General features: G+C 51.3%; 1 protein-coding gene across 1 annotated transcript in view; it reads left to right on the forward strand.

Moving 5' to 3' along the window:
- Positions 1–3,945: 3,945 nt before the first annotated feature.
- LOC103176831 (leucine-rich repeat flightless-interacting protein 2) overlaps positions 3,946–26,407 on the forward strand; it is an 86,728-nt gene continuing 64,266 nt past the window's right edge. The window contains exons 1-2 of the mRNA XM_042336353.1: positions 3,946–4,085; positions 7,711–7,898. Coding sequence (XP_042192287.1) covers positions 7,809–7,898 — 90 coding nt within the window. The 5' untranslated portion in view covers positions 3,946–4,085; positions 7,711–7,808. The remainder of the gene's footprint in view (positions 4,086–7,710; positions 7,899–26,407) is intronic.

A 26,407-nucleotide genomic window follows, 5' to 3' on the forward strand; every position in this document is an offset into this window, starting at 1 on the left:
GTAATCTCAATGCTAATTATGTGAATGGAAGAATAGAGCAATGATCAGCTCTCACAGATCAATAGAGGTTGCACCAGAATCAACTCATTCACCACAGGCACTGTGCAGCTCTCCTAGCTGTTTCTACCAGGGTAAGTGTTTAAAATTATAAAAGTGTTCAGTAACTATAGCATAAATAGACTGTTCCCACTTGCTGGGGCATCCGTAACCAGTAGACACAAGTATAATATAAATATAAGTATAATAAGATAGTGGGTAAAAGAGAATTCGGAAAGAACTTCTTCAGGTAGAGGGCACTAAGAATGTGGAGCTCGCTGCCTAAGCAGTGGTTAAACCAGATAGTACAGAAGCATTTAAGAGGATGTTAGATTACAGTAAAACTCACATAAGTTGGATCAGTTGGGGACCATAACACTTAATATGATTTACAGTAGGCATAACATTTAGAATGAGTTTCAGGCAAACTTGTGGAAATCATATAAAATCCAATTTAATCAATATTCTACACTGCATGTGTAATTCACTGTGGCTGGTAAATGCGCAAGCGTTAACGGGTCAGGACTTCATTTTATTCAATGCTACTCAAAGTGCGGAAGCGGTGTTACAAGTTAGGAGACGATTTGCTTTATAAAATACGACCAGTGCAGGACACCAGTAGAAACTCCCTTCTCTGACAATACAATACCAAATTACATTTGTATAGCGCCTTGCACGTCAGGAGGACGTCCCAAGACACTGCACAGTTAAAGATTTTGACCGGCGGGATGAGGCGGGGGGTTAGGGTTGGGGTAAGAGAGGGTGGACGGCAGGGAGTGTAGGCGGGTGGCCGAAGGCACAGTCGAAGAGGATGGTCTTGAGATGTGTCTTGGAGAAGGCAAGGAAGCGAGGCGAAGGGAATGTGCAATGGAGTTCCAAAGGGTGGGGCCAAAGAGGTTGAAGGCTCGACCGCTGATTGTGGGGTGGGTCGGGCAGGGGACGCGGAGCAGCCCGGAGCCTGCTGAGCAGAGGGAGCGGACATGTTGGTAAGGGATTAGCAGGTCACAGAGGTAGGAAGGAAACTGAAGTCTGGTGCATCTACAGCTTAGCCATTTAAACTATTTATGAATATAAGACTTACGCGAGTTTTACTGTACAAACAAGGAAGAAGAGGGTATAAGAGGGTATGAGATTTCTATTTTAGAAAGAGAGTGGGTGCTCGAGAAGGTGGGAGGTAAGGGGGATGTGAGGGTGATGACTGAAAGAGGATATGACTGAGGTTGTTTTGTTACAAAGGTTTTGAATGGAAAGAGGGAGTGTTCAAGGTGGAGGTATTTAGGGAGAGAGTTCCAGAGATGGGGGCATTGTCGAAGTTGGATTCACAGAGGGAGTGGGCAGGGGAGTAAGGCCGCATAAGATAATAATAATAATCCTTGCAATTGGTAGAGCACCTTTTCATGTCATCGAAATGTTTCAAAGCACCTCACTGTAAAATGTAGGTGATCACAGCAGCCAATTTACAAATAGCAATGTCCCATAAACAGCTGGGAGTTGGATTCTAGAGGTGTAGCGACAAAAGTTGGGAAGCTGACCAAAGGCACGATCAAACAGGAAAGTCTTGAGACACCCTTGAAGGAGGCAAAGGAAGCCATCTAATAAAAAAAAATTCCCAAATGAACTGTAGTTACAGGAACACGGAATTACGTAAGCAGGATGTGTCCCTCCAGGGAGAGTGTGCGCATTCCGTTCCAATATCTATCTCTGGATTTCCATGTATAATAATAATATTAATCCTTGCATTTGATATAGCGCCTTATCACATCGTCGAGACATCTCAAAGCGTTTCACAGGATGTACTGTAAAGTGGATTCACTGTGTATTTTGTGGGCGAAGTGGGATGCATGGAATTCCCGGTTTGGATACTCTTAAGCATGGTGATGGATTTCCACATGTGTCCGACACCTGATGAACGCCATCTCAGAGATGGAAAAGTTTTGACCAGGGTTTCTCAATCGTTGTCAAAGTGAGCCTCCCAAAGCTAAAAACATTTGCGCCTCTCCATACGATAATGAAAAGCATAGAAGAAAAAATATTGTTCTACCCATATCGCTCACTCCTTCCACTGCTCCACCCTCCTATGTTCCACCTTCATCTAACCTCTGTCTAAGTACCTCTTAATCTGCAAAAAACATTCACAATTGCAGAATTATCTATCCGTTCCCCCATATCTGCTGTTCAATGTCAGCCTGTTTTGCTCCACTCAATCCTGCCCACCCCTCCCCATACAAAGAACTGCAAATCCTGACCTGTGAGTGCTGGGAGCAGCTTGGCTGTGCGCATGAACCAAACTCACCATCGATTGGAATCTTTTTACCTGGTGGGGGCAGAAATAAATGTCCACCTCCCCGTCCCCGTCCACCTCCCCGTCCCCCCCACGATTTATTGGAAGGTTTGACTCCCTCCGGTTCCATTGCCAATTGATTTCACGATCCTTACATGTGGCATTGCGCCTTACACGTCTCAAGGATGTCCCAAAGTCGTTCACAGGGTATCCTGTAAAGTGCCATGACTGGGTCTGTTTTGTGGGCAAAATGCAACAGCCGGTTTGTGCACAGCAATGTCCCACCAACAGTCATGGAGTGAGTGACCAATTCTATTTGGGGGACAGTTGACCAGGAGAGAGAAACGTCCTTCTCTTTTTGAATCGTGCCATTGGACCTTTAACATCCACCTGAACAGGCAGACAGGGCCTCGGTTTAACGTCTCATCAGAAACGCCCCCCGAGGACTGAACTTGGCTTGAGCCATGAACTTACATAGGATAGACTCACAACCTTCTGACCCAGAGGCTGATGTTCTACCAATACTGACCCAGGCTGACAGACGGCAGACAGAGAGTTATTTATCAGTTCCAAAGAGGAACAGGCAGATAGACCTTTTGCAGCATTTCTCAATAAGAAATGTTTCACGATTGAATTTCTAAAACCCCGAAAGAGTTATTTCTCGCTGTTATGTGTCGGTTCGGAAATGTGATCGTTCCGTTTAGAACAACAATCGAAAGCTTATAATCTTTCCGTTTGATACAGCGCCTGATCACCTCTTCGAGGCGTCTGAAAAGCGCTTCACCGAATAAAGTGAATTGACTGTAATATTTTGGGGGCAAAACGAAACAGGTGTACCGCAGTCTGGCGGGAAAGTACCAATGAACCTGTCTGGGCTCGTACCCCAAGTCCAGGCTTTGAGTGTCCTGAGCCGAAGGGGAATCCGGAATTGCTCTCAGAGGATGTGATGCAGAAAATATATAACATTCCGATGCATTAATGTGGTATCTCCCCCTCACCCCCCCCACCCCTCCCTCAATCCCCCACCCCTCCACCTCAACCCCCCACCCCTCCCTCATCCCCCACCCTCCACCTCAATCCCCCACCCCTCCACCTCAACCCCCCACCCCTCCACCTCAACCCCCCCACCCCCCCCTCCACCTCAACCCCCCCACCCCCTCCCTCAATCTCCCCCCCTCCCCCTCAATCCCCTCAGCCCCCCTTCCCTCCCACCCCCTCAACCCCCACCCCTCCCTCAAACCCCCCTCAACCCCCCCACCCCTCCCTCAATCCCCCCTCCCTCCCCCCCCTCAACCTCCCCTTCACCCCCACCCCCCCTCCCCTCACCCCTTCCCCCCCTCTCTCTCTCTCTCTCTGTCTGTCACTCACACACTCGCAACACACACCAACAAATACACGTTTTAAAGAATATATATACATATATATATATATATATATATATATGTAACACCCAAAAAAAAATGCGGCAGCGTTTCGAATTAAAAAAAAATGCACGTGGGCCGCGCCTTCACGGCGGAGAGCGGCGAACCCGGAACGTGTAGAGCGCCGCAGTCTGGTCTCCATCCGGAGCTCAGAGAGGGGGCGGGAGACCCACTCACTCACTCACTCACTCACACTCCACTCCGGGGGGAGAGGGCCGGGCCGGGGGCTGCCGACAGCTCGGGGCTGACCCTGGGGTCCGATGGCGAGGCAGCAGCAGCCGACCGGAGGGCGCTGAGGGTCGCGGGGACACCGGGACTGCGGCAACCGCCGGGACACCGAACCGGAGGTGGGAGACCCGACAACAGACCGTTACCGTCCGCTCCACCGCCACCTCCTCCTCCTCCCATACCCCCACCACACCATCACACCCCCCACCATCACACCCCCCACCACCACCTCCTCCCATACCCCCCCCCACACCATCACCTCCCACACCATCACACCCCACACCATCACACCCCCCCCCTCCCCCCCCCCCCCCCCACACCACCACCTCCCCCCACACCATCACACCCCACACCACCTCCTCCCACACCCCCCCCCACCACCTCCTCCCCCCACACACCCCCCACCACCACCTCCCATACCCCCCCACCACCACCTCCCACACCCCCCCCCCACCACCTCCCCCCCCCACACCACCACCTCCCATACCCCCCCACACACCCCCCACACCACCACCTCCACACCCCCCCACACCACCTCCTCCCCCCCCACACCACCACCTCCCATACCCCCCCCCCACACCCCCCCACACCACCACCTCCCCACACCCCCCCCCACCACCACCTCCCATACCCCCCCACCACCACCTCCCATACCCCCCCACCACCACCTCCCATACCCCCCCCACACCACCACCTCCCACACCCCCCCACACACCCCCCACACCACCACCTCCCACACCCCCCCCACACCATCACACCCCACACCACCACCTCCCACACCCCCCCCCACCATCACACCCCCACCACCTCCCCCCCACACCATCACCTCCCACACCATCACCTCCCACACCCCCCACCACCTCCTCCCCCCACCTCCCACACCACCACCTCCCACACCCCCCCCACACACCCCCACACCACCACCTCCTCCCACACCCCCCCCAATCACACCCCACACCCCCCCACACCACCACCTCCTCCCCCCACACCACCACCTCCTCCCCCCACACCACCACCTCCTCCTCCCACACCCCCCCCCCACACCATCACACCCCCACCACCTCCTCCCATACCCCCCCCACACACCCCCCACACCACCACCTCCCACACACCCCCCCACACCATCACACCCCACACCACCTCCTCCCCCCACACCACCACCTCCCCCCACAACACCACCTCCCCCCCCCCACACCATCACACCCCACACCATCACACCCCCACCCCCCCCCCCACCACCTCCTCCCCCCACCTCCCACACCACCACCTCCCACCCCCCCCCCACACCACCACCTCCTCCCACACCCCCCCCCCATCACACCCCACACCCCCCCATCACACCCCACACCCCCCACACCACCACCTCCTCCCCCACCCCCCCCCCCCCCCTCTGCCCCTGACCCGCCTGAGCTGTTCTGATGCTCAAAACGGCATCGACTGTATCCGGGAGAGACAGACCGGGAGTTCACGGAGACTCAGGACTGCAACTCACTACATCCCACAGCATCTCAGGCACACAGAGCCCCCCCCATACACACACAGATACCCCCCCCACATACAGACCCCCCATACCACACACAGATACCCCCCCACACAGACCCCCCATACACACACACAGATACCCCCTCCACACACAGACCCCCCCATACACACACACAGATACCCCCCCCACACACAGACCCCCCCATACACACACACAGATACCCCCTCCACACACAGACCCCCCCATACACACACACAGATACCCCCCCCACACACAGACCCCCCATACACACACACAGATACCCCCCCCACCCCCCACACACACACAGACACCCCCCCCAACCCCCCCACACACACAGATACCCCCCCACACACAGACCCCCCCCACACACAGATACCACACACACAGACCCCCCCATACACACACAGATACCCTCCCCACACACAGAGCCCCCCCATACACACACACAGACCCCCCCCATACACACACACAGACCCCCCCCCCACACACACAGATACCCCCCCACACAGACCCCCCATACACACACACAGATACCCCCACACACAGACCCCCCCCCACACACACAGATACCCCCACACACAGACCCCCCCCATACACACACACAGACCCCCCCCCACACACACACAGATACCCCCCCACACAGACCCCCCCCATACACACACACAGATACCCCACACACAGACCCCCCCCCACACACACAGATACCCCACACACAGACCCCCCCCATACACACACACAGACACCCCCCCATACACACACACAGATACCCCCCCACACACAGACCCCCCCATACACACACACACAGATACCCCCCCCACACACAGACCCCCCCCCATACACACACACAGATACCCCCCCACACACAGACCCCCCCCCACACACACACACACAGATAACCCCCCCCACACACAGACTCCCCCCCCATACACACACACAGACCCCCCCATACACAGACCCCCCCCACACACACACAGATAACCCCCACACACACAGACCCCCCCATCACACACACAGATAACCCCCCACACACACAGACTCCCCCCCATACACACACACAGATACCCCCCCACACACAGATACCCCCCACACACACACACAGATCCCCCCCACACACACACACAGATCCCCCCCACACACACAGATCTCCCACACACACACACACATAGATTCCCCCCTCCCCACAGACACACATAGATCCCCCCCACACACACACACACACATAGATCCCCCCCCCACACACACACAGATCCCACCCACACACACACACATAGATCCCCCCCACACACAGATACCCCCCCCACACACACACAGATCCCACACACACACACACACACAGATACCCCCCCACACACACACACACATAGATACCCACACACACACACACACACAGACCCCCCCCCACACACAATCTCACACACACACACACCACACACACAGACCCCCCCCACACAGACACTCCCCCACAGACAGACAGACACTCGTGTCCTCAAAAACTCTCATCTTCCCTCCACACATCGTCCTCTGTTGTCACTTTATCTGCAAATTAACTGTTCGTTAATTACGTCGCTTCGGGTAGACTTATTTTTATTTAAAGTGTTAAATATATACACACACACACACATATATATATATATATAGAGAGAGAGAGAGAGGTGAATAACACCACACGATCATTTGATTTCTCCTCTGATCGAGGGACGAATTATAGAAAATATTGACTTTATCATTTTAATGTTTGATGTCTGTGTGTGTGTCTGTCTGTCTGTGTGTCTGTCTGTGTGTGTCTGTGTGTGTGTGTGTCTGTGTATGTGTGTGTGTCAGTGTGTCTGTGTGTGTCTGTCTGTGTCTGTGTGTGTGTGTCTGTCTCTGTCTGTGTGTGTCTGTCTCTGTGTGTGTGTCAGTGTGTCTGTGTGTGTCTGTCTGTGTCTGTGTGTGTGTGTCTGTCTCTGTCTGTGTGTGTCTGTCTCTGTGTGTGTGTCAGTGTGTCTGTGTGTGTCTGTCTGTGTGTGTGTGTCTGTCTCTGTCTGTGTGTGTCTGTCTCTGTGTGTGTGTCAGTGTGTCTGTGTGTGTCAGTGTGTCTGTGTCTGTCTGTGTGTGTGTGTGTCAGTGTGTGTGTGTGTGTGTGTTGGGGGAGGTGAGGGGGAGGGGTGTGAAGATGACAGTGAGAAGCTGTCACTTCCCCCTTTTGAGGAGAATGTGATGGTTGAAAATATTGTATCTTTTTCTTTTGGAAAACAAAGGAAAAACGGAGGGGGTTTTGTTGTGTTGAACACGAGTTAAAGCAACCGAGCAGAGAGGCAGAGAGAGAGGGAGAGGGAGAGAGAGAGAGAGAGAGAAAATGGGGACTCACATACCTGTGAGGAAAAGGATACCTAACAGAGAGCGCCTGTCTGCAGAGGACGATGCCCTGAATCAGATCGCCAGAGAGGTTAGTGTTACACTAAACACTCATTGTATCCATTTGTAAGTAACCTGTGTGGGTGTCTCTGATGATTTCCCTACAAAAAAAAATGCGACCTCTCAGTCTTGTGTTTGATTTTGGGGGATTATAGTGAGGAGAGGAGAGGTGGGGGTGGGGGGGGGGATAGAACTGAGATCCACTTGTGAAACTGACCCCTCTACCCCCCTCCCCCCCCCCTCCACCCAATGTGTCCCGCTGTTTGAGTGGGGGAGGTTTGAGTGGGGGGGAGGGGGGGGGGGGGGGGTGGCAGGAAGCTCTTTTATTTGACAGAAATTTCTACAAACTTTGGAAAGGTCTTTCGTGTTTTTTTTTAAAAAAAAGATACATATAAAAAAATATTGCACAAGGCCCCACAGGAAGGGATGGCCGAGCTGGGCTGGTTCTGCGGCGGGGTTGTTGCAAACTAGCGGAAATGTGTTGCGGAATGGTGTGCGGGTGAGGGGAAGAGCAGGGCCAGGCTCTGAGGTCTGCAGCTCAGAACGTCTTGTAACGTGCTTCTCACCTCCAACTCCCTCCTCTCCCTCCCACGCCTCCTCCTCCTCCTCCACACTCACACACTCACACAGATTGCTGCTGAGCGTTACGTACAGTACTGTATATCTCCAGTAACACGCACGCACACACACACACACACGTGGAGTACAGTAAGTCTAGATCTCCTATTCGAAAAAGAAGAAGGGGAGTTTCTCTCTCCCTGTGCCCTGGCCAACAATCTCCCCCAAATAAAATTGGTCGCTTAACTCAGTGGCCGTTTGTGGGATGTTGCGGCGTGCAGCTGGCTTCCAGATTTCACCCACAAAATCGCAGTCACTCCACTTTGCAGTGTATCCTAGAGAAGCGCTTTGAGACGTCTTGGACGACATGATAAGACGCTATACAAAATACAAGGATCATAGTAATTATTATCATCAGATCTCCAGTAATACACACACACAGAGTGTGCTGTGGATCACGTACTGTATAGATCTCCAATAATACCCACACACAGAGTGCTGAGGATTGTGTACAGTATGATAGATCACCCCCCCCCGCCCACCCACCCACCATCCCTCCGTTGCATTTAAGAGGCAGCAACAGTCCTCTGCGAGGCATGTGTGTCAATACTGAGCACATACATTCCAGACACGGAACTATACATAGAGCTGGAGGAGATCAGCTGTTATCTGCTGTGCTCCTAGGCCAGTCTGAGTAGAGTGTGAGAAGTGCACAGTAACATACTGTGTGGAGGCAACAAGCTGGCCTGAGGGCTGAAACAGTGACTCTGTTGTGAATGAGTGTGCGCGGGCGTGTGTTGTGTACCGATGTGTGCAGTACGTATGTGTCACGGGTCTATTTTAGCAAATGTATTCGGCCTATTTTTAAAGTCTGTTCGTGCTCATGTTACTCAGTAGCTGAAAGGGGACAGTCAGCATGTGAACGAACGTCTGTGGCTAACACATTGGGGCGGGGGGAGGGGGTGAGGGCTCTGTGTGTGTGTGTGTGTGAGTGAGCAGAACATGTGCACTGCTGCTGGTTGGTGGATTGTTGAGGGTCATTCTGCAGCCAGGGTGTAAAACCTGCTTCCAAAGACGAGGTCGGTATCTCGCCCGTTTTGAGACTGTTAGGATTTCCACCCCACTGCCATATCTTCCCCCCCCCTCCACCCTTTGCCCACTCAGCACCCATCCACCCACTCTGCTTTGGTGGTTAATCGAAGCGCATGTTTTTGGAGCTCGGGCGAGAGCCTCAGTGCTTCATAAGCCGATCACCTCCATCCTCGCCTGGCTTCACTGGCTCCCCGTCCCCCAGAGGATTGAGTTCAAGATCCTTGTCCTCACCTTTAAAGCCTTTCATGGTCTCGCTCCTTGCTACCGCTGTGACCTATTACAACAGCAGTAACCTATCTGCTCCCTCTGCTCTGCAGGCACTGGCCTGCTGCAGCCCCCCCCAACCCCCCGCCTTGTCTATTTCACTATCGTTTCACGTCTGCCTTTCTGCCCCCACCCTCTGGAACCATCCTGGAGCCCTTCCACCTCGCTCCCTCCCTTGCCTCCTTCAATGTTATCTCGACTTTTCTTTTCGACCATGCCTTTGGTCTTTTTCCCACCTCAACTCCCCCTCCCCCTTACCCTCCAAGCCTCTCGACTCCACCCCGCAGCTTGGGTACAAACCCCTCATTGTCCAGCCCATGGGATGTCCTCCCGATGTGAAAAGCACTTTACAAATGTAGTTTGATATTGTTGCTTGGAAATGGCCATAACAGACTGGACCTTTGGAATTTGAGCGACACTGGAGTGAGCGAGGGCCGATCTGGAGGATGGGGGCTTACATGCATGTGCCACGCGGAGCCACTGCTATGTGTCTGCTGCGGTCACTGCCACCCACACACAGACATCACCTGTTACTGTGTAATCCAATGTGGGTAATTTTAGTGCGTAACTAGAAAGAACTAGAACATTAATCCCGATATAGTGGGTCACCTTATAAATAGGCAAATTTGCCTTTGTCTGAACTTTCATTAATATTTGTTTGTTATTATTAGTGTCTGTTCACTGACCCTGGCAGATATTTCTTTTGGCACTCATTGAGGGCTACATTGTCTTTTATTTGAGATGTTAAATCGAGATCCCATCTGACTGTTCAGGTGCACGTTAAAAGATCCCAAGGCATTATTTGAAAAGAGAAGGTAGTTACTCCAGGCGTCTTGGCCGACAATCCCCCAAATTTTATTTAAAAAAGTCATTCACTTCATGGCTGTTGTTGGGATGCTGTGTGTAAATTATCTGCTGGGTCTGCCAGGCACGATATTTGACAGTAATTACTGTGAAGCACTTTGAATCATTTTGGCACTGTATCAAAAGCAACGATTATTACATTATAGGATATCACGATGCAAGCACGATTGCAAGTGGAAGTTGGGATGGGTAAAGCATTTCCTGGTGAAACATTGAGCCACACAGGCTGGAAAGCACTGTATCAGGCTGGGATACTGGTCTCTGCTGAGGGAGCTGTGTGACCTTGGCCTCTGAGGAATTCAGGCCATCTCAGCATCTCTGATCCTGATCTGAAAACCAGAGAGAACGTGTACAATAAAGGGCAGTCACAGTCTCTAATTCCCTACATTTGGCAACGTTACTGTAAAGAGGTGTTTTGATGTGCGACATAAAAGTGCAGGTCACTGTTCTCTCTTCACAGTACAACAGTTTGTAAAATTCAGCCTTAATTTTGCAGCCAGTTCTTCCCTACAATACACATACGTACACATACACAGCCGCGCCCCCCCACCCCACCCATACACTGACACACACACACACACGCTTCCCTGTAGAAGCACAGATCCACATGCAGTAGGAGGCCACTCAACTCCATTGTGTTTACTCTTCCCTCACCTCCATCATTTCAAAAATGAAGCCCACCACCTGCTCCCTCGACCCCATCCCCACCTCTCCCCTCACCTCCCAGCTCCACCTCCTGGCCCCACTTTTAACCAACATTATCAACCTCTCCTTATCCACTGGCACTGTTCCCACCCCACCTAAAAACAGTTGCCATCACCCCCATCCTCAAAAATCTTCCCTGGACCCAACCCTACTCTCCAGTTATCGCCCCATCTCCAACCTCCCATTCCTCTCCAAGGCCCTGGAACAAGTCGTCAAATCCCAGCTTCGCTCTTTCCCTTCCCGCTATTCCCTCCCTGAACCCCTCCAATCGGGTTTCCATGCTGCACATCTGTGACCAGGATTCTCTCTGCCTCCTTGTCTTCCTCGACCTCTCTGCTGCCTTCGACACTGTCGACCATTCTATCCTCCTCTCAGCTCAATATTCGTGGACCTGCCCTTGCCTGGTTCGAATCCTACCTCTCCCACTATCTCCACTTTGTTGCCACTAACGGCTTCTCCTCTAGCCCCCACACCATCACGTGTGGCATCCCTCAGGGCTCTGTCCTTGGCCCTCTCCTTTTCAATACCTATATGCTCCCCTACCTATATCATCCACAGACATGGCGTCAACTTCCACATTTATGTGGATGACCCTCAACTCTACTTCTCTGCCTCCACCCTCGATTCCAGGGCCACTGCTGTCCTCACAGACTGTCTGTCGGACATCAAGTCCTGGATGAGAGCCAAGTCTCCTGCAGTTAAATGTCAACAAGATCGAGGCCCTCCTGCTTGGCTCCTGTCAGCGCCTCCATATCTCGAGTGCTGACAGCATCTCCCTCCATGGATGCATTCTACATCTCACGGAGCCAATACGAACCTCGGAGTCCTGTTCGACCCTCAACTGTCCTTCATACCCCATATCTGTGCCATGACCTGCTCCGCCTTTCCTCACCTCTGCAAGAATGCCCGCCTCCGCGACTTGTCTCACACCGCAGGCTGCCAAGACCCTCATACACACATTCATGATGTCCAGGCTCGACTACACAAACTCCCTACTTGTCGGCCTCCCCAACTCCTCCTTCCATAGGCTGCAGATCATCCATAACTCTGCAGCTCGTGTCCTCCAGGCTCCGTGACCCTATCACCCCTATCCTCACCCGATTCAACTGGCTTCCCATCACACAGAGGATACAATTAATTTTCAAAGCCCTCCATGGCCTGGCTCTCCCCTACCTCTGACCTCCTAACCTCCTAATAACCTGCCCGCTCGCTCGCTCAGCACGCTCAGCACGCTCCCACCTGTTTCATGTCCCCAGCCTTACCGGCAACACATGGGTGGGCGAGCCTTCAGCCACTCTGCCCCCACCCTCTGGAACTCCATCTTGGAGTCCCTCTGCCTCGCCCCCTCCCTTGCCTACTTCAAGACCTGTCTCAAGACCATCCTCTTCGATCGTGCCTTCAGTCACCCTCCTCTCATCACACATGTATAGCAGTTTTGCTTAAAGTGTGCACGCAGGGTTTATGGCATGTAAAATGGTTTGTGACCTCTATCACTGAAATCACCATTCCATATTGGATCCTTTAGTTGCAAGAGTAGCTGCAACAGGTACAGTTGGTGTGTGTGTGTGTATATATATATACATATATACATATGCGTATATCAGCTGGCAGAGCTCCCATCTACACACTGTGTGTAAAAAAAATGTTGTATGTACACTGAGGGACGTACTCCGGACATGAAAGGCACTATATAAATGCAATTTGTTGTTGTTGTTGGACGCCCTCCAGTACCTCACTCAAGTGGGCATCCCTCGTGTAGTTTCTGCCTCCCCTTCACCCAACTTTCTCTACTGAAAGCATCTGTGTTTCTACATTCACCCTTGTGTCCTAGATTGCTAAGGTTGGCTGTGTTACCTTTCACAGCATTAACATTCCTTCGATGGATGAGCACAAAATTTACAGTGCACAGTCACACCGAGTGAATTTACTGCAGAATGCTCTATTCTGTTGAAACTAGAAGATTGTACTTGCAGATTGCCAAGATTGTTATTTAAACAAAGGCAGGAGAGTACATGACTCCCTTATTCCCGAGTCTGGATTGCATCCAGGGAATCATAGATCCCGCACCTAACACAGAGGCTTATCACCCTGCTCTGTATCTCACTAAAGAATTGGGGAATGACGGACAGTATTTTTATTTTGGTCAGATGCCAGCGGAAACCCATCACCAAACCAGACAGAGAGTTCCACATATGTGCAACCTCACAGCTTGCCATTGGGGAGCACTGTCTGGCAAGCTCGGCCAGCCTACCTGCTTTGGCTTGCAGGGTTAACAGGTGTTGAGAGGGACGAATCCAATGCCTTGGGACGTCCTCCTGACTTGAAAGGTGCCATACAAATGTAATTTGTTGTTACAATCTCTGTGACTGGTCTGCACCTCCAAGACATGCTGGCTGCACTGTCCTCACCTGGAATACAGTAGAGCCGCGTGGCTGAGAAGCTGGATTACCGAGACCGTCACAGAGGATCGACTCAATTCCGTCGTTCTGGTGCTAAACATGTCACCTTGGAGTCAGCTGAGCCTGAAGCAGCCACCACCCTCCCCCCACCCAAGGGAGTTTGATTGAATGTCTTCGTATGAGTTTGGAAATTAGATTCCTCCCCCTCCCCTCAATAGGGCTGCATTCTTTTGCCCAGTTTCAATAATTTACTGGGTTGCTCAGCAGTTCACCAGCGAGAGCATCACCGCAGGTTAATATCTGCACGGGCAGGGGACACGAGAGACCCACAGGAGCCGTCATCTCTCCTGCACAGCGTGCAGATGGGAGCTGTGCCTGTTGATAGACTCCTGTTTCTTGCTGACCTGTAATGTTTTACATAAGGACAGCTGTGTGACTCCAATAATACGTCCAGTTCTGCTGGAGGCTTCTCTCCCACAGTGACTCCAACAGCAAACGTCACAATGTGCTCAATCATTGCTCTGTCCGGCGGCTGTGCCAAAAGCCCCGGCTGCTTTACATTCACTCCTCATTCCAAATCTACCCCCAAATTCAACTCAATCGCTTGCTCTCCTCAAATAGCTGTTAGTGGAGCATTGCTGACGCAGATTGGCTGTACACCAACTTTCACTTCTAATCAATTTTGGTTCGTAAAATGCTTCAAGATGTTCATTCTGATGTAAAAGGCCACCAATGAAAGCAGGTTACAGGGCGGCCCTGTTATAAGTTATAACTTATAAATTATCTCTGTTATGATTTATCTCCGGAATTTCCATGTGTAGGTGGGAGGCATGGAACTCTCAGTTTACGACCTCTTGCGTGTACCCAGTGGACTGAAGGTTACGTCAGCTGTGACCTGACGGCCTGGAAAGTAGCCTGTTAACCCAGGAAGCCGGGTGAAGTGTGCTTGCGATATAGCCACAGTGGACTGTGATGTAAAAGCAGCCTCAAACAAAACTCTCACAGACTCACCTTATGGGGGGAGGGAGGGAGCGGGGGTGCTCTAAATTGTTAACACTGACACAGATGCGACTAATCGCCTGTATCCATGGTTTGAGTGGACCGTTCCCATGGCTGGAGCAGAGATTCTACGTAGGTGCGGGTGAATTTATTCAGTGAGTAGCTGAGTGGCACAGACGAGTGCTGTTTATTTCACAACGAGGGATGTCCCAGATTTGAATCCCGGAGTTTCTGTGCTGAGTTGGCTGATTTCTGGGATGTGTGACTCCAATTGGCTCAGTCAGGTAGAGCTCCCGGTGTGAACATACCTTTGACTCTGGCTGGTTGTTTATAATGGGACAATCTTAACATAAATGCTGTACATTGTCCAACTCTTCACTTAGTGGTGAGAGGAATTTACCCCTCCTCTCCATTCCCTGCCCCTCTGTGTACTTTTCTCACTCGTGTTCTCTCTTTCTCTCCCTCATTCACTCTCTCTCTGTCAGCTATTGCTATTTATTTCACAACTTAAATGGCTGGAAATTCACAGCAGGTCAATTAGTGTCTGACTGAGAAAAATAGGTTAATGTTTAGCCAAGACCAGCTTTATCATCAGATCTGAATCAGGATCTCGCTCTCTGATCTGCTCTGGATCTCTGCCTACAGCAACAAATTACATATAGTGCCTTTCACATCAGGACGACATCCCAAGTAAAAGATTTGGACCCGAGCTAGGTGTTGGGATCAGGAGGGATAGAGGGGAGGGAGGGTAGGGGTAGGAGGGTGACCAAAGGCCTGGTCGAAGAGCAGGGTCTTGAGACGGGCCTTGAAGGCGGTAAGGGATGGAGAGAGGCGAAGGGACTGCGGGGGCAGAAAGTCTGATAGCCCGACTGCTGATGGTGATGGTGGGGCGGGAAGGGCAGGGGACATGGAACAGGCGGAGCCTAAATCTGTGAATATGAATACCTGTGACTTTTTAACGGGCTGTTTTGTGTGTATCTTCCTCTTCAGTGTGCATGTGTCACTATTATATATACACACACGCGGTTATGTCTCTCGCTTCATATATAAATACCCTTGTTGCTACTCGGAAACCCTCTGTTGGAAGGTGGGAGTGGGTGCATGTGAGGTGAGGACATGATCCTATTCTGGGGGAATCCAGTGTCTCGACTCACACATAAAGATGTGGCCATTCAAGGGATGGGAGGGGACCTTGCGCCTGGAAACTTTAGCTAATAGAAAGGATTAATCAGAGGAGAAGGGGACAGGAAGGGTGGGGAGAAAGTAAAGTCATTTCTGGAACCCCCTCCCTTGACCCACTCCATCTCATCCCCTCTCTATCTGCCTCGGTATCCAGCATCGTCTCTTCATCGAGACTTTACTCTGGGTGAAAGGCGCTGAATAAATCCAAGCAGTTGTTGTATCCACTCACCTGCCCCCACCAAAACTGCACAACAGAATAAAGATCTGTTCTTTAAGAGCCGTAAAATCGGCTTCCAATCGGAATTGGCATTCAGGAATTTGTTCACAGTTTGGCACCAAATTTAAGGATGTTGATTTTCATTATTAATCTGAAATCCAAACAGCATGTTCTTAAACCTAAGAGCTTGAGGCATTTCAGGCGTCTCGGATGTGAAGCTGACTGGCTCCCCTGCCCTGACCTTCGTCAAAGGAAGATCTGGGGCAGCTCTGGTACCTGGCATTGCAGTGCCAGCTGGGCACATACCTCTCCAGTGGTGGGTTATCCACAAGTGCAGCACCCTCGGCTGGACATGGAACCCCTTGCATTTGGTTAACCCGCTCCACTCCCGGTGCAGCAACCCCCACCTTCTCCCCCCGGGTGGGCCAGCGCACTGCCCCTCCAGACTGGGTATAACTCCTCCACTCCTCAGCCGTCACATTGATTCTCAGTTTGCCAATAGTGGTTTATTTTAAGGGTGTGGTTTTATCAAACGACTAGTCCTGTTGTGGACAAATAAGGAAATAATCTGGCTGCTGCTATGTTTGGTATTTGGATACTTCTTGCTGTTGAGCAGCTGCCGGCTTTTCCTTCAGTCTATTCCGAGCGTCAGTGGGAAACCCGACCAGGTGCCAACCTTCTGCCTTCTTCTTCATCTTTTTCTCCTGCCTTTTTTTTCCCTCCAGCTCCCGTTTCCTCCCCATCCCCTGTTCCTGGTGGAATTCTCATTCCTCGTACCTGACAAATTTGGGTGAGATTCCACCGACCTCCTGGCGCCGTTAGCCATCAGTTCAGCAGTGAAGTTTAACCCGAGAGTCAGGAGACTGACTGGTTACGGGTGAGGGTCGTCACAGCCAATTATTATAACAATTGAATCCAACTCGTGGGTCAACCTGACGCAGTGGTGGCACTCTCGCCTCTGTTGGAAGGAAGTGGGTTCAAGCCCCATTTCGGGACTTGGAATCACATAGTCTAAGCTGACGCTCTAATGCGAAGCTGGGGGTGCACTGCATTGTCAGAGAAGCTGTCCTTCGGATGAGGCGTTAAAACAAGTCCTCGTGTACAGGTGGATGTTAAGGATCCTGTGGCGCTATTAGAAAGGAGAAGCGACTTTCTCTCTCCCGGTGTCCTGGACAACAATCCCCCCAAATAAAATTGATCCCTCACTCCATGGCTGTTTGTGGGACATTGCTGTGCGTCCACAAAATGTTTTATTCACAAAATACACAGACAATCCACTTGACAGTATATCCTGTGAAGCTCTTTGAGATGTCTCAACGATGTGATAAGGCGCTATATCAAATGGAAGGATTAGTATTATTATTAAAACTGGCTTCTCAATAAAGGAATTTTCAGGCCTCTGCCGCAGTGTTGGCCAGTGATGGTCCACAGTTGGCAGTACTCTTGCCTCTGAGTCGTAAGATTGTGAGTTCAAAACCACGTGTCAGGGACTTTGAGCTCACAATCTAAGCTGACACTTCAATACAGTGCTGTGCGAGTGCTGCATTGTTGTAAGTCGTCCTTGGCATGAAACAAGATTTTAAAAAAGCCTGGCCATTCTCTTAATGGTTGTTTGTGGGCCATTGCTGCATGGCACCTTGTTTGCCTACAAAATACAGTTACTATGTTTTACAGTAAATCCTGTGACGTGAAAAGCACTAATTATCTTGAATATAAGGATTATTATTATGCTAAAGCAACATGCAGCAGGCTTTCTCTTCAGTGTGTTGTTCACAGGTAATGTACTGTAGTGGGTGGAGTGGAGCTTTGCAAAACGTAAGGACCTTTAACTTTATCATTTAAATGCACGATTGCAATTTATTAATGGTGGACCTGCCTGCTTTGCATTCTGTTTACAGGACATACTGTAAGCTTGTTTAATTAAGCCGCTTGAAGTAGGAATGGCACTTTGGTACTTTGGTATTAATGCTTGATCTCGTGCAGATGTGAATGGAGATTAGCCCTACGTGCTGGGTTACACATCACCCATTGTTTGCTGCCATAATCTGCACACTTGCAAGCTGCAATTTTCATGCTGGTTTTTGGTCTTTAGGAGAAAGAAAAGATGGGAGAGTCGGGGAAATGCAGGAAGGTTTCTCTTTCCCCGTTACTCAACCATTGTAACATGGTCGCTCAGCAGTGTTGGGGGATTATTGGCCAGGACACAGGGAGAAACTCCCTTTTTTCAAATAGTGCCATGGGATCTTTAACGTCCATCTGAACAGGCAGACAGGATGTCGGTTTAACATCTCATTCAAAGGATGGCACCTCCAACGATGCAGTACACTCACAGCATTACACTCGAGTGTGATTCTGATGAGGGCCTTGAACCCACAACCTCTGACTTGGCGTCAAGAGTGCTACCAACTGAGCCAGACTACACACTGGTGTCTTAAAATGCGAGCTGCATTCACGGAGGGTTCAGGAATCTCAAATCCTGACAGTAAGTGGCCGTGATCACCCCGACCGGTGAGAGGGAACCTGACTCTGGAACTGGAGAAATAACTCCTCCTAAAAACATTTCTCTTTAACTGTGCACTCGGACAGCATCTTCCTACTCCCCACTCCCCTCCCCTGCCCAGCCCACCGCCCCTCATATCATCTGGCTGTCAAACTGGCTCAGTTATAATATAATAATAATAATAATCCTTGCATTTGATATAGCGTTTTTCACGTCGGGAGGACGTCCCAAAGCGCTTCACAGAACACACTGTAAAGTGAATTGACTGTATATTTGTGGGCGAACGCGGCAGCCAATTGCGCACAGCAATGTCCCACAAACAGTCGTAGATTGAAAATGACCCATTTATTATTGTTTCTGGTTTGGGAGGGATTATTATTAGGCTCTGTGTGGAGTAAGGAAACTTGGCCAAGGTTTCGCGCTGCCTGGAATTGAACTCAGGTCTCTCGCTTGCAAAGCGAGTGCTCTAACCACTGAGCTACAGGACTCCGTTGTTGAACTCTCGCCTCTGAGTCAGTGGTTATGGGATCAGAACTTTAATCTCACAATCCAGGTTGACATTCCAATGCGGTGCTGGGGGAGTGCTGCATTGTCAGAGGTGCTGTCCTTCTGATCAGATGATAAATAGAGGTCTGTTCAGGTGGAAGTTAAAGATCTCATGGCACTATTTGAAAAGAGAAGGGAGTTTCTCCCAGTGTTGTTTTTCCCAGTGTCGTTTCTCCCAGTGTGCTGGCCAACAATTCCCTAAAATAAAATCCATCATTCACGTCATCATTATTAGTGGGAGATTGCTGTGTGCAAATTGTCTGCTGTGTTCACCTCCAAAATACACTTAACATTAAATCCCATGAAATGCTTTGCGACATCCTCCCCATGTGAAAGGCACTGTATTAAATGCAAGGATTATTTATGTATTTGTTTATAAAAGCCAGCATTCTCTCGTGTTTCGGGTGCACTTCCTTTTTGTTAATGTCAAACATGCCTGTCCTGAAGGTTCTCGGTGGGGTGGGGGGGGGGGGTGGTGGGGGGAGGAGATAAAGTGAGAGCCTTGTTACTGGATTGGCTGGTTCATTCACTTCTGAAATTGGGTCAAGTAAATATATTTTTATGGAAAGTTTTAAAAGGAAAGAGAGCTCTCTGCTGCCGCTGCGATGGCTGTAGAATTGCCCTGTGAATGGTAAGGGCTTGTCAGTCGATAGAACGACAGGGCCTCTTCTCTTCACAGCCAGCGAGGTTTCACTTCCTTTTGATACTTATCACTAGAACTTCCTGCCTTTAGTGAGAGGAGAGTAAGAAAAGCAAAGCTGGCGTCTGCTCATGCTCAGTGCTCATGCCTGGACAGCGGGCCAGGTACTGAGCGCAGAGTCCTATACCCTTCGATGTGGGGTACATAATGCGCATTGCACAGGGCTCCTCCAGTCTCACCCTGGTACAGTCAACAAATACAGTAAACTCCTGATAGCTGAACCTTGGCTTAACTTATCACTACCTCTTAAGTTATCATGCTGTCAATATCTCGGCTGCATTTATTTATACATTCTATGGCTATTTATAATAATACTAATCTTTGCATTTGATATAGAGCCTTATCATGTCTTTGAGACGTCTCAAAGCGCTTCACAGTATATACTGTAAAGTGAATTGACCGTATATTTTGTGGGACATTGCTTTGCTGAAATTAGTTGCCACGTTTGCCTACAAAATACAGTCACTACACTTTTTGATGTATCCTGCAAAGTGCTTTGAGACCTCCTTCCGATGTGAAAGCCGCTGTATCACATGTAAAGATTATTATTTATTATGTTATGAAACCCAAGCTTGATGTCAGCACAACTCTCCTTGATTTCTGTGGCCCTCGCTCCTCTTACAGCTTGTACGATGCCCTTGAGCCTTCACCTCTGTTCCTCGGTTATAGAAAGATAGAATTTGCAAAGAAACATTTGCTTTCAACATATGATTTTTCATTTACCAAATATAAAAGTATCAAACTGCCCCGAAATTTGGGAGAGAGAGATAATCAGATCTGAGACTGGAATCTTATCCAGTCAGCAGCTAATAATCAGCACTGTAATTTTCCACTGTAAAAACAATACGTAAGAACCTATCAATATACTGTCCCTGAAACTAGGCAACCCAGAATATACACTAAACGCATGAATGACAAAGTGAATGATATCCAGGGATGAGGACAGGCTGCAGAGCAGTGTTAACAGCAGAACCCTCGCTATTAACAATATTCTGTGATGGAGCCGAGGAGAACAAACAATGTTTTTGAAAGGGACTTTGCTAAACACTTTAATCATGAAGATGGTGCCCTTTTAAACTCAATGTACCTGCGGATGCCTTTGGCATCTGAGCCCGGCTCCTCACACAATGGCAGTAAAGTGCATTATTGATGCTGTGACCGGGTGCACAACAGATGAAGGTTTCTTGGTCTCGCAAACCATTGAAGGGCCAGTAGCCAAAGGCACCATCTCAGAGTGGGTTCATCACTGTGAATGCAACTGCTGCTGTCTGGTGCCTTTTAGAATGGGATGGAGAGGATTAGCAGCCGCTGAGAGTTATAGCCTGCTCCCTGCACCTGACTCATGTCAGAGAAGGTTTGGGTGATATGTTGTGCCCCCGTTCTCAGCATCAATAATGCTCTTACTGCCAATAAGAACCTAGGAACAGAAGTAGGCCATTCAGCCCCTCGAGCCTGTTCCGCCATTCTGTTAAATCACAGCTGATCTGCACCTCAACTCCCATTTATTCGCCTTTGCTCCATATCCCTTGATACTCTTACCTAACAAAACTCTATCGACCTCAGTCTTGAAAATTTCAATTGATCCAGCACCACAGCCTTTTGTGGGAGAGAGTTCCAGATTTCCACTACAACAACAACAACAACAAGATTCCATTTATAGAGCGCCTTTCACGTCAGGAGGACGTCCCAAGGCGCTGCACAGTTGGGTCATGACCCGAGCAGGGGGGAAATGGTCAGGGTGAGGGGAGGGAAGGGAGGGAGAGAGGAGGGGGAAATGGTCAGGGTGAGGGGAGGGAAGGGAGGGAGCGAGGAGGAGGAAGAGAGTCGAGAGGGGAGCTGAAGGCACGGTCAAAGAGAAAGGTTTTGAGACCGGCCTTGAAGGAGGAAAGGGAGGAAGCAAGGCGAAGGCACTGGGGGATGGAGTTCCAGAGCCTCGGGGCTGAGAGGCTGAAGGCCCGACCACCGATAGTAGGGCGGTTGGGGCGGGGGACGTGGAGCAGACCGGAGCCAGAGGAACGGAGGGTACGGGCAGGTAGGTAGGGGGATAGTAGGTTGGAGAGGTAGGAGGGAGCAAGGCCGTGAATGGCCTTGTAGGTGAGGATGAGGATCTTGAAATCAATCCTCTGGGGGATGGGGAGCCAGTGGAGGCGAGCGAGGGTAGGAGTGATGTGGTCCCGAAGCCTGGTGCGGGACAGTACACGAGCTGCAGAGTTCTGAATGACCTGCAGCTTGTGGAGGGAGGTGGCGGGAAGGCCGGCGAGGAGAGAGTTCCCATAGTCCAGCCTTGAGGTGACAAAGGCGTGAACCAGGGTTTCAGCAGCGTGAGGGGTGAGGTAGTGCCGTAATCTGGCGATATTCCGGAGGTGATGGAAGGCGGTGCCAGTTGTGGTGCGGATGTGAGGGAGAAAGGACAGCTCAGGGTCGAACAAAACGCCGAGGTTCCTGACTGGCTTTGAGAGGTGGAGAGTGCAGCCTTGGATGCTGATGGTGTCAGCGCCTGAGGTGCGGAGGCGCTGACGTGAGCCAATCAGGAGGGCCTCGGTTTTTCGCACGTTGAGCTGAAGAAAGTTGTCTCTCGTCCAGGACTCGATGTCGGACAGGCAGGCTGTCAGGACATCGGTGGTCGTGGAGTTGAGAGTAGAGGAGGAAAGGTAGAGTTGGGTGTCATCCGCATACATGTGGAAGTTAACCCCATGTTTGCGGATGATGTCACCGAGGGGGAGCATATAGAGGGTGAAGAGGAGGGGACCGAGGACAGAGCCCTGAGGGACACCACATGAGACAGTACGGGGGGTGGAGGAGAAGCCATTCGTTGAGACGAAGTGAAGACGGTGGGAAAGGTAAGAGCTAAACCATTCAAGGACAGTGCCTTGAAGGTTGAGGTGGGAGGACAAGCGGTGGAGTAGGATAGCGTGGTCGACCGTATCGAATGCTGCCGATAGGTCGAGGAGGACGAGGAGACAGAGGGAGCCCTGGTCACAGATAGTCAGGATATCATTGGTGACCTTGACCAGGGCAGTTTCTGTGCTATGAGCAGCACGGAAACCTGACTGAAGGGGTTCAAAAAGAGAATGGGTGGAGAGGAAAGAGCGCAGTTGGGAGGCGACAACTCTTTCCAAGACCTTGGAGAGAAAGGGGAGGTTGGAGATGGGCCGGTAGCTTGATAGCTGCGACGCATCAAGGGAGGGTTTTTTCAGGGTGGGCGTGATGATGGCAGTTTTTAATGGAATGGGGACAGAGCCAGAGGAGAGGGACAGGTTTATGATGTCAGTGATGTGTGGGGCAAGAAAATGGAGCTGGGAGATAAGGAGTGGAGTGGGGATGGGGTCAAGGGAGCAGGTGGTTGGTTTTAGGGATAGGATGAGTTCAGTGACAGAGGGTGGGGAAACGGGTACGAAGGTGTGTAGGGGAGGATGGGTAGGAGTCGGAGTGTGGGAGGGAAGGGGTGGGTGGTGGGTGGAAGTTGGAGGGGAAGTGACCGCGGAGCGGATTCCCTTGATCTTGGATTCAAGGAAATCCAGCATCTCCTCGCAGTGAAGGTTGGAGGAGATGACCTGCGCGGGGTGGCGGGGGGGACGGAGGAGTCGGGATGTGGTGGAAAACAGTAGCCTGGGGTTGTTCTTCGCCTCCAGGATTATCCTGGAGTAGAAGGACGACTTGGCCGAGGCTAGAGTGGAGCGGTAAATTTTGAGGAGGTCCAGCCAGATTTGTCGGTGGACCGTTAGGCCAGATTTGACAAAGGTGCGTTCAGCAGCCCGCACCTGGCATTTCAGTGAGCGGAGGTGGGTGGTGTACCAGGGGGAGGAGCGGGAGTAGGAGACAGTGCGGGAAGTGATGGGGGCAAGAGTATCGAGTGTGGAGGAGAGGATATTGTGGAGGAGGGAGAGAGGAGAAGAGGGGTCGGTGAGGGTTGAAGGCCAGAGGGAGAGGAGTTCAGAGGACTCCAAGGCATCGGTTAGGGATTGTGGGGGTAACTTCTTCCAAGGGCGGTAGAAGATGGTGGTGGGTCTGGTGGAGGTGGGGAGGGGGGTGGAGGTGGTGAAGGAGATGAAGTAGTGGTCAGAGATGGCCTTGTCGGTAATAGTGACATCCGAGACACTGAGGCCCCGGGTGATCACCAAATCGAGTGGGTGGCCGTGACTGTGAGTGGGGGAGTTTATGTGTAGGGAAAGGTTGAGTGAGGAGAGCAGGGAAGAGAAGTCTGTGGAGATGGAGCAGGAGGGGGTGAAGTGTAGGTTAAAGTCGCCCAGGATGATGAGGCGATCAGAGGAGAGGCAAAGAGATGTGAGGAGTGTTGAAATGTCAGAGATGAAGGTGGGAGAGGTTTTAGGGGGCCGGTAGAGGAGGAGGATTTTAAGGGAGAGGAATGAGGGGTGGGAGAGGGTGAGGTGCTCGAAGGAGGGGAAAGAGCCAGAGGAGTAGGGGGATAGGGCAAGTGGTGTCCTTGAGATAAGGGCAACACCACCGCCACGGCGGTTGGGGCGGGGGATGTGGTGGGAGGTGTAGCCGGGTGGCGTGGCCTCCGTGAGGGGGAAGGTGTCGCCTGGGGTGAGCCACGTTTCTGTCAAGGCCATGATATCAACGTTCTCATCAAGGATGAGATCGTTGATGACCAGGGCCTTGTTGCAGAGGGAGCGGACATTTTGCAGTCCGATGTGGAGGGAGCGGTTGAGAGAAGGGTGTGTGGGAGGGGAGGGGGGTCCAGGTTGTGAGGCAGGGGTGGGGGAGATGGGGATGAGGGAGGAGAGGTTGACTCCCCGGGTCTGTGTCCGGGGTGGCTGGCGAGTGTGGTGGGGAATGGGGCAGTCGGTGTGGCTGCTGCTGGACAGCCAACGCCGAGTGCCGCGGTGAGCCCGGCGGAGGATTCCCAGACTGGAACAGAGGGAGGTTGTGGGAGGGTCAAGTGGGGATAGAAGACGAGAGGGACGGAGAGAGAGGAGGAGAGAGCGGGAGAGATGGAGAGGGGGGAGGGTTTGGGGGGAGAGAGGAGGGGGGGGGAGGGAGGGGGTGAGGGGGCTCGGGTCAAAGCGGCAGCCATAGTGCGCACGCGGGGACCGGGAGCGAGCGGTCAGGTGGATGGCATTATCCCGCAGATTGGGGCATCGAACCCAACAGGACCATAGTGGGCCCTGGGGGGGGGGGCGCAGAGGGTTTTTTTTTTTGTTTTTTTTTTGTGCGCGCGCACTCACCTGAAAACTAATCTATGACGTCGCAGTTCCCCGCTCCGTCCCCTCCCCCTAGCTGCACTCGCTCCGGCGTCGAGTTTAAGTACCTGGGTCAGTAGGCCCAGGCTCCTCCCCGCGCTGTCCTGCTGCCGCTCCCCGACTGGCTGCACTCGCTCCGGCGTCGAGTTTAAGTACCTGCGTCAGTAGGCCCAGGCTCCTCCCCGCGCTGTCCTGCTGCCGCTCCCCGACTCACTAGACTTTGTATGGAAAAACTGCTTCCCGATTTCACTCCTAAATAGCCTAGCACTCATTTTAAGATTATTTAGAATCCACCTCAGAGGCCTGTTGCTCCATTGCCTGCAGGGTTTTTGTCGCTCTGTGTATCATAGATCAGGTGGGGTCTCAGTTATCGTTAAGGGACTTTTTGTGTGCATATTTCATGTCCTCTTAGCCTGACGTGGCTGCCAACTCATTGTGTGACTTGACCATTACCCATCAAACTTCCCAAAGTATTCCTCGAACGCGCCTCTTTTTGAAGCTCTGACCCCCCCCCCCCCCTTGTTCTTGGGTTTTCTACACTTTCTTACACTCACCTGGACCAACCGCAGTCTGACTGACTCAGTGTCGCTCCCTTCAAATGGAAACTTCACTGTGGGCAGTTCTGGTACCTCCTCTCCCATCACCTGTTCATAACCTCCATGTCACTAATCCCAAATTCAGGATTTATTCATATTCGGTGGTGGAGAATTCCCCGGGAATTCCCAGCTCCTTGTAGCTCCACAGTATAGTTGCTCTGTGCCTGCCTGTAGCTTTATTATATATATATATATAAACTGCATCAGAAGCTATCTGCACAGAGATAGGTCTATGGGGAGACATTGCGTTACTATAGGAACTATAGTGAAAGATGTTTTTCGGTGTTAATTCATGAGGGAGCTAAACAAAGGTGTGTTATACCAGATAATCTGTCGTTGGAAGTGACAGTGTGAAGCTCTGTGTTATTAGACAGTGTCGCACAGTGTGAGGCTCGTGTTATTACACAGTGTCACACAGTGTGAGGCTCTGTGATTAAACAGTGTCACACAGTGTGAGGCTCTGTGTTATTACGCACTGTCACACAGTGTAAGGCTCTGTGATTAAACAGTGTCACACGGTGAAAGGCTCTGTGTTATTAGCCATGGAGGGAGGCTGGGAGAGGGAAGTCACATGTATGTAACAGTACAGAAGAGGTTTTGTCATTTGGGGGGGGATTTGATTGACATATTCGTCTCATTGGTTGCTCAAACTGCCTGTTAAAGTTGATTGACTTCAAGTACGCACAATTGTTAGGCTCACCTGGTTGACAGGTG

This window comes from Callorhinchus milii, unplaced genomic scaffold (genome assembly GCF_018977255.1).
Source record: "Callorhinchus milii isolate IMCB2004 unplaced genomic scaffold, IMCB_Cmil_1.0 Scaffold6, whole genome shotgun sequence".
Classification (NCBI taxonomy): Eukaryota; Metazoa; Chordata; class Chondrichthyes; order Chimaeriformes; family Callorhinchidae; genus Callorhinchus; species Callorhinchus milii.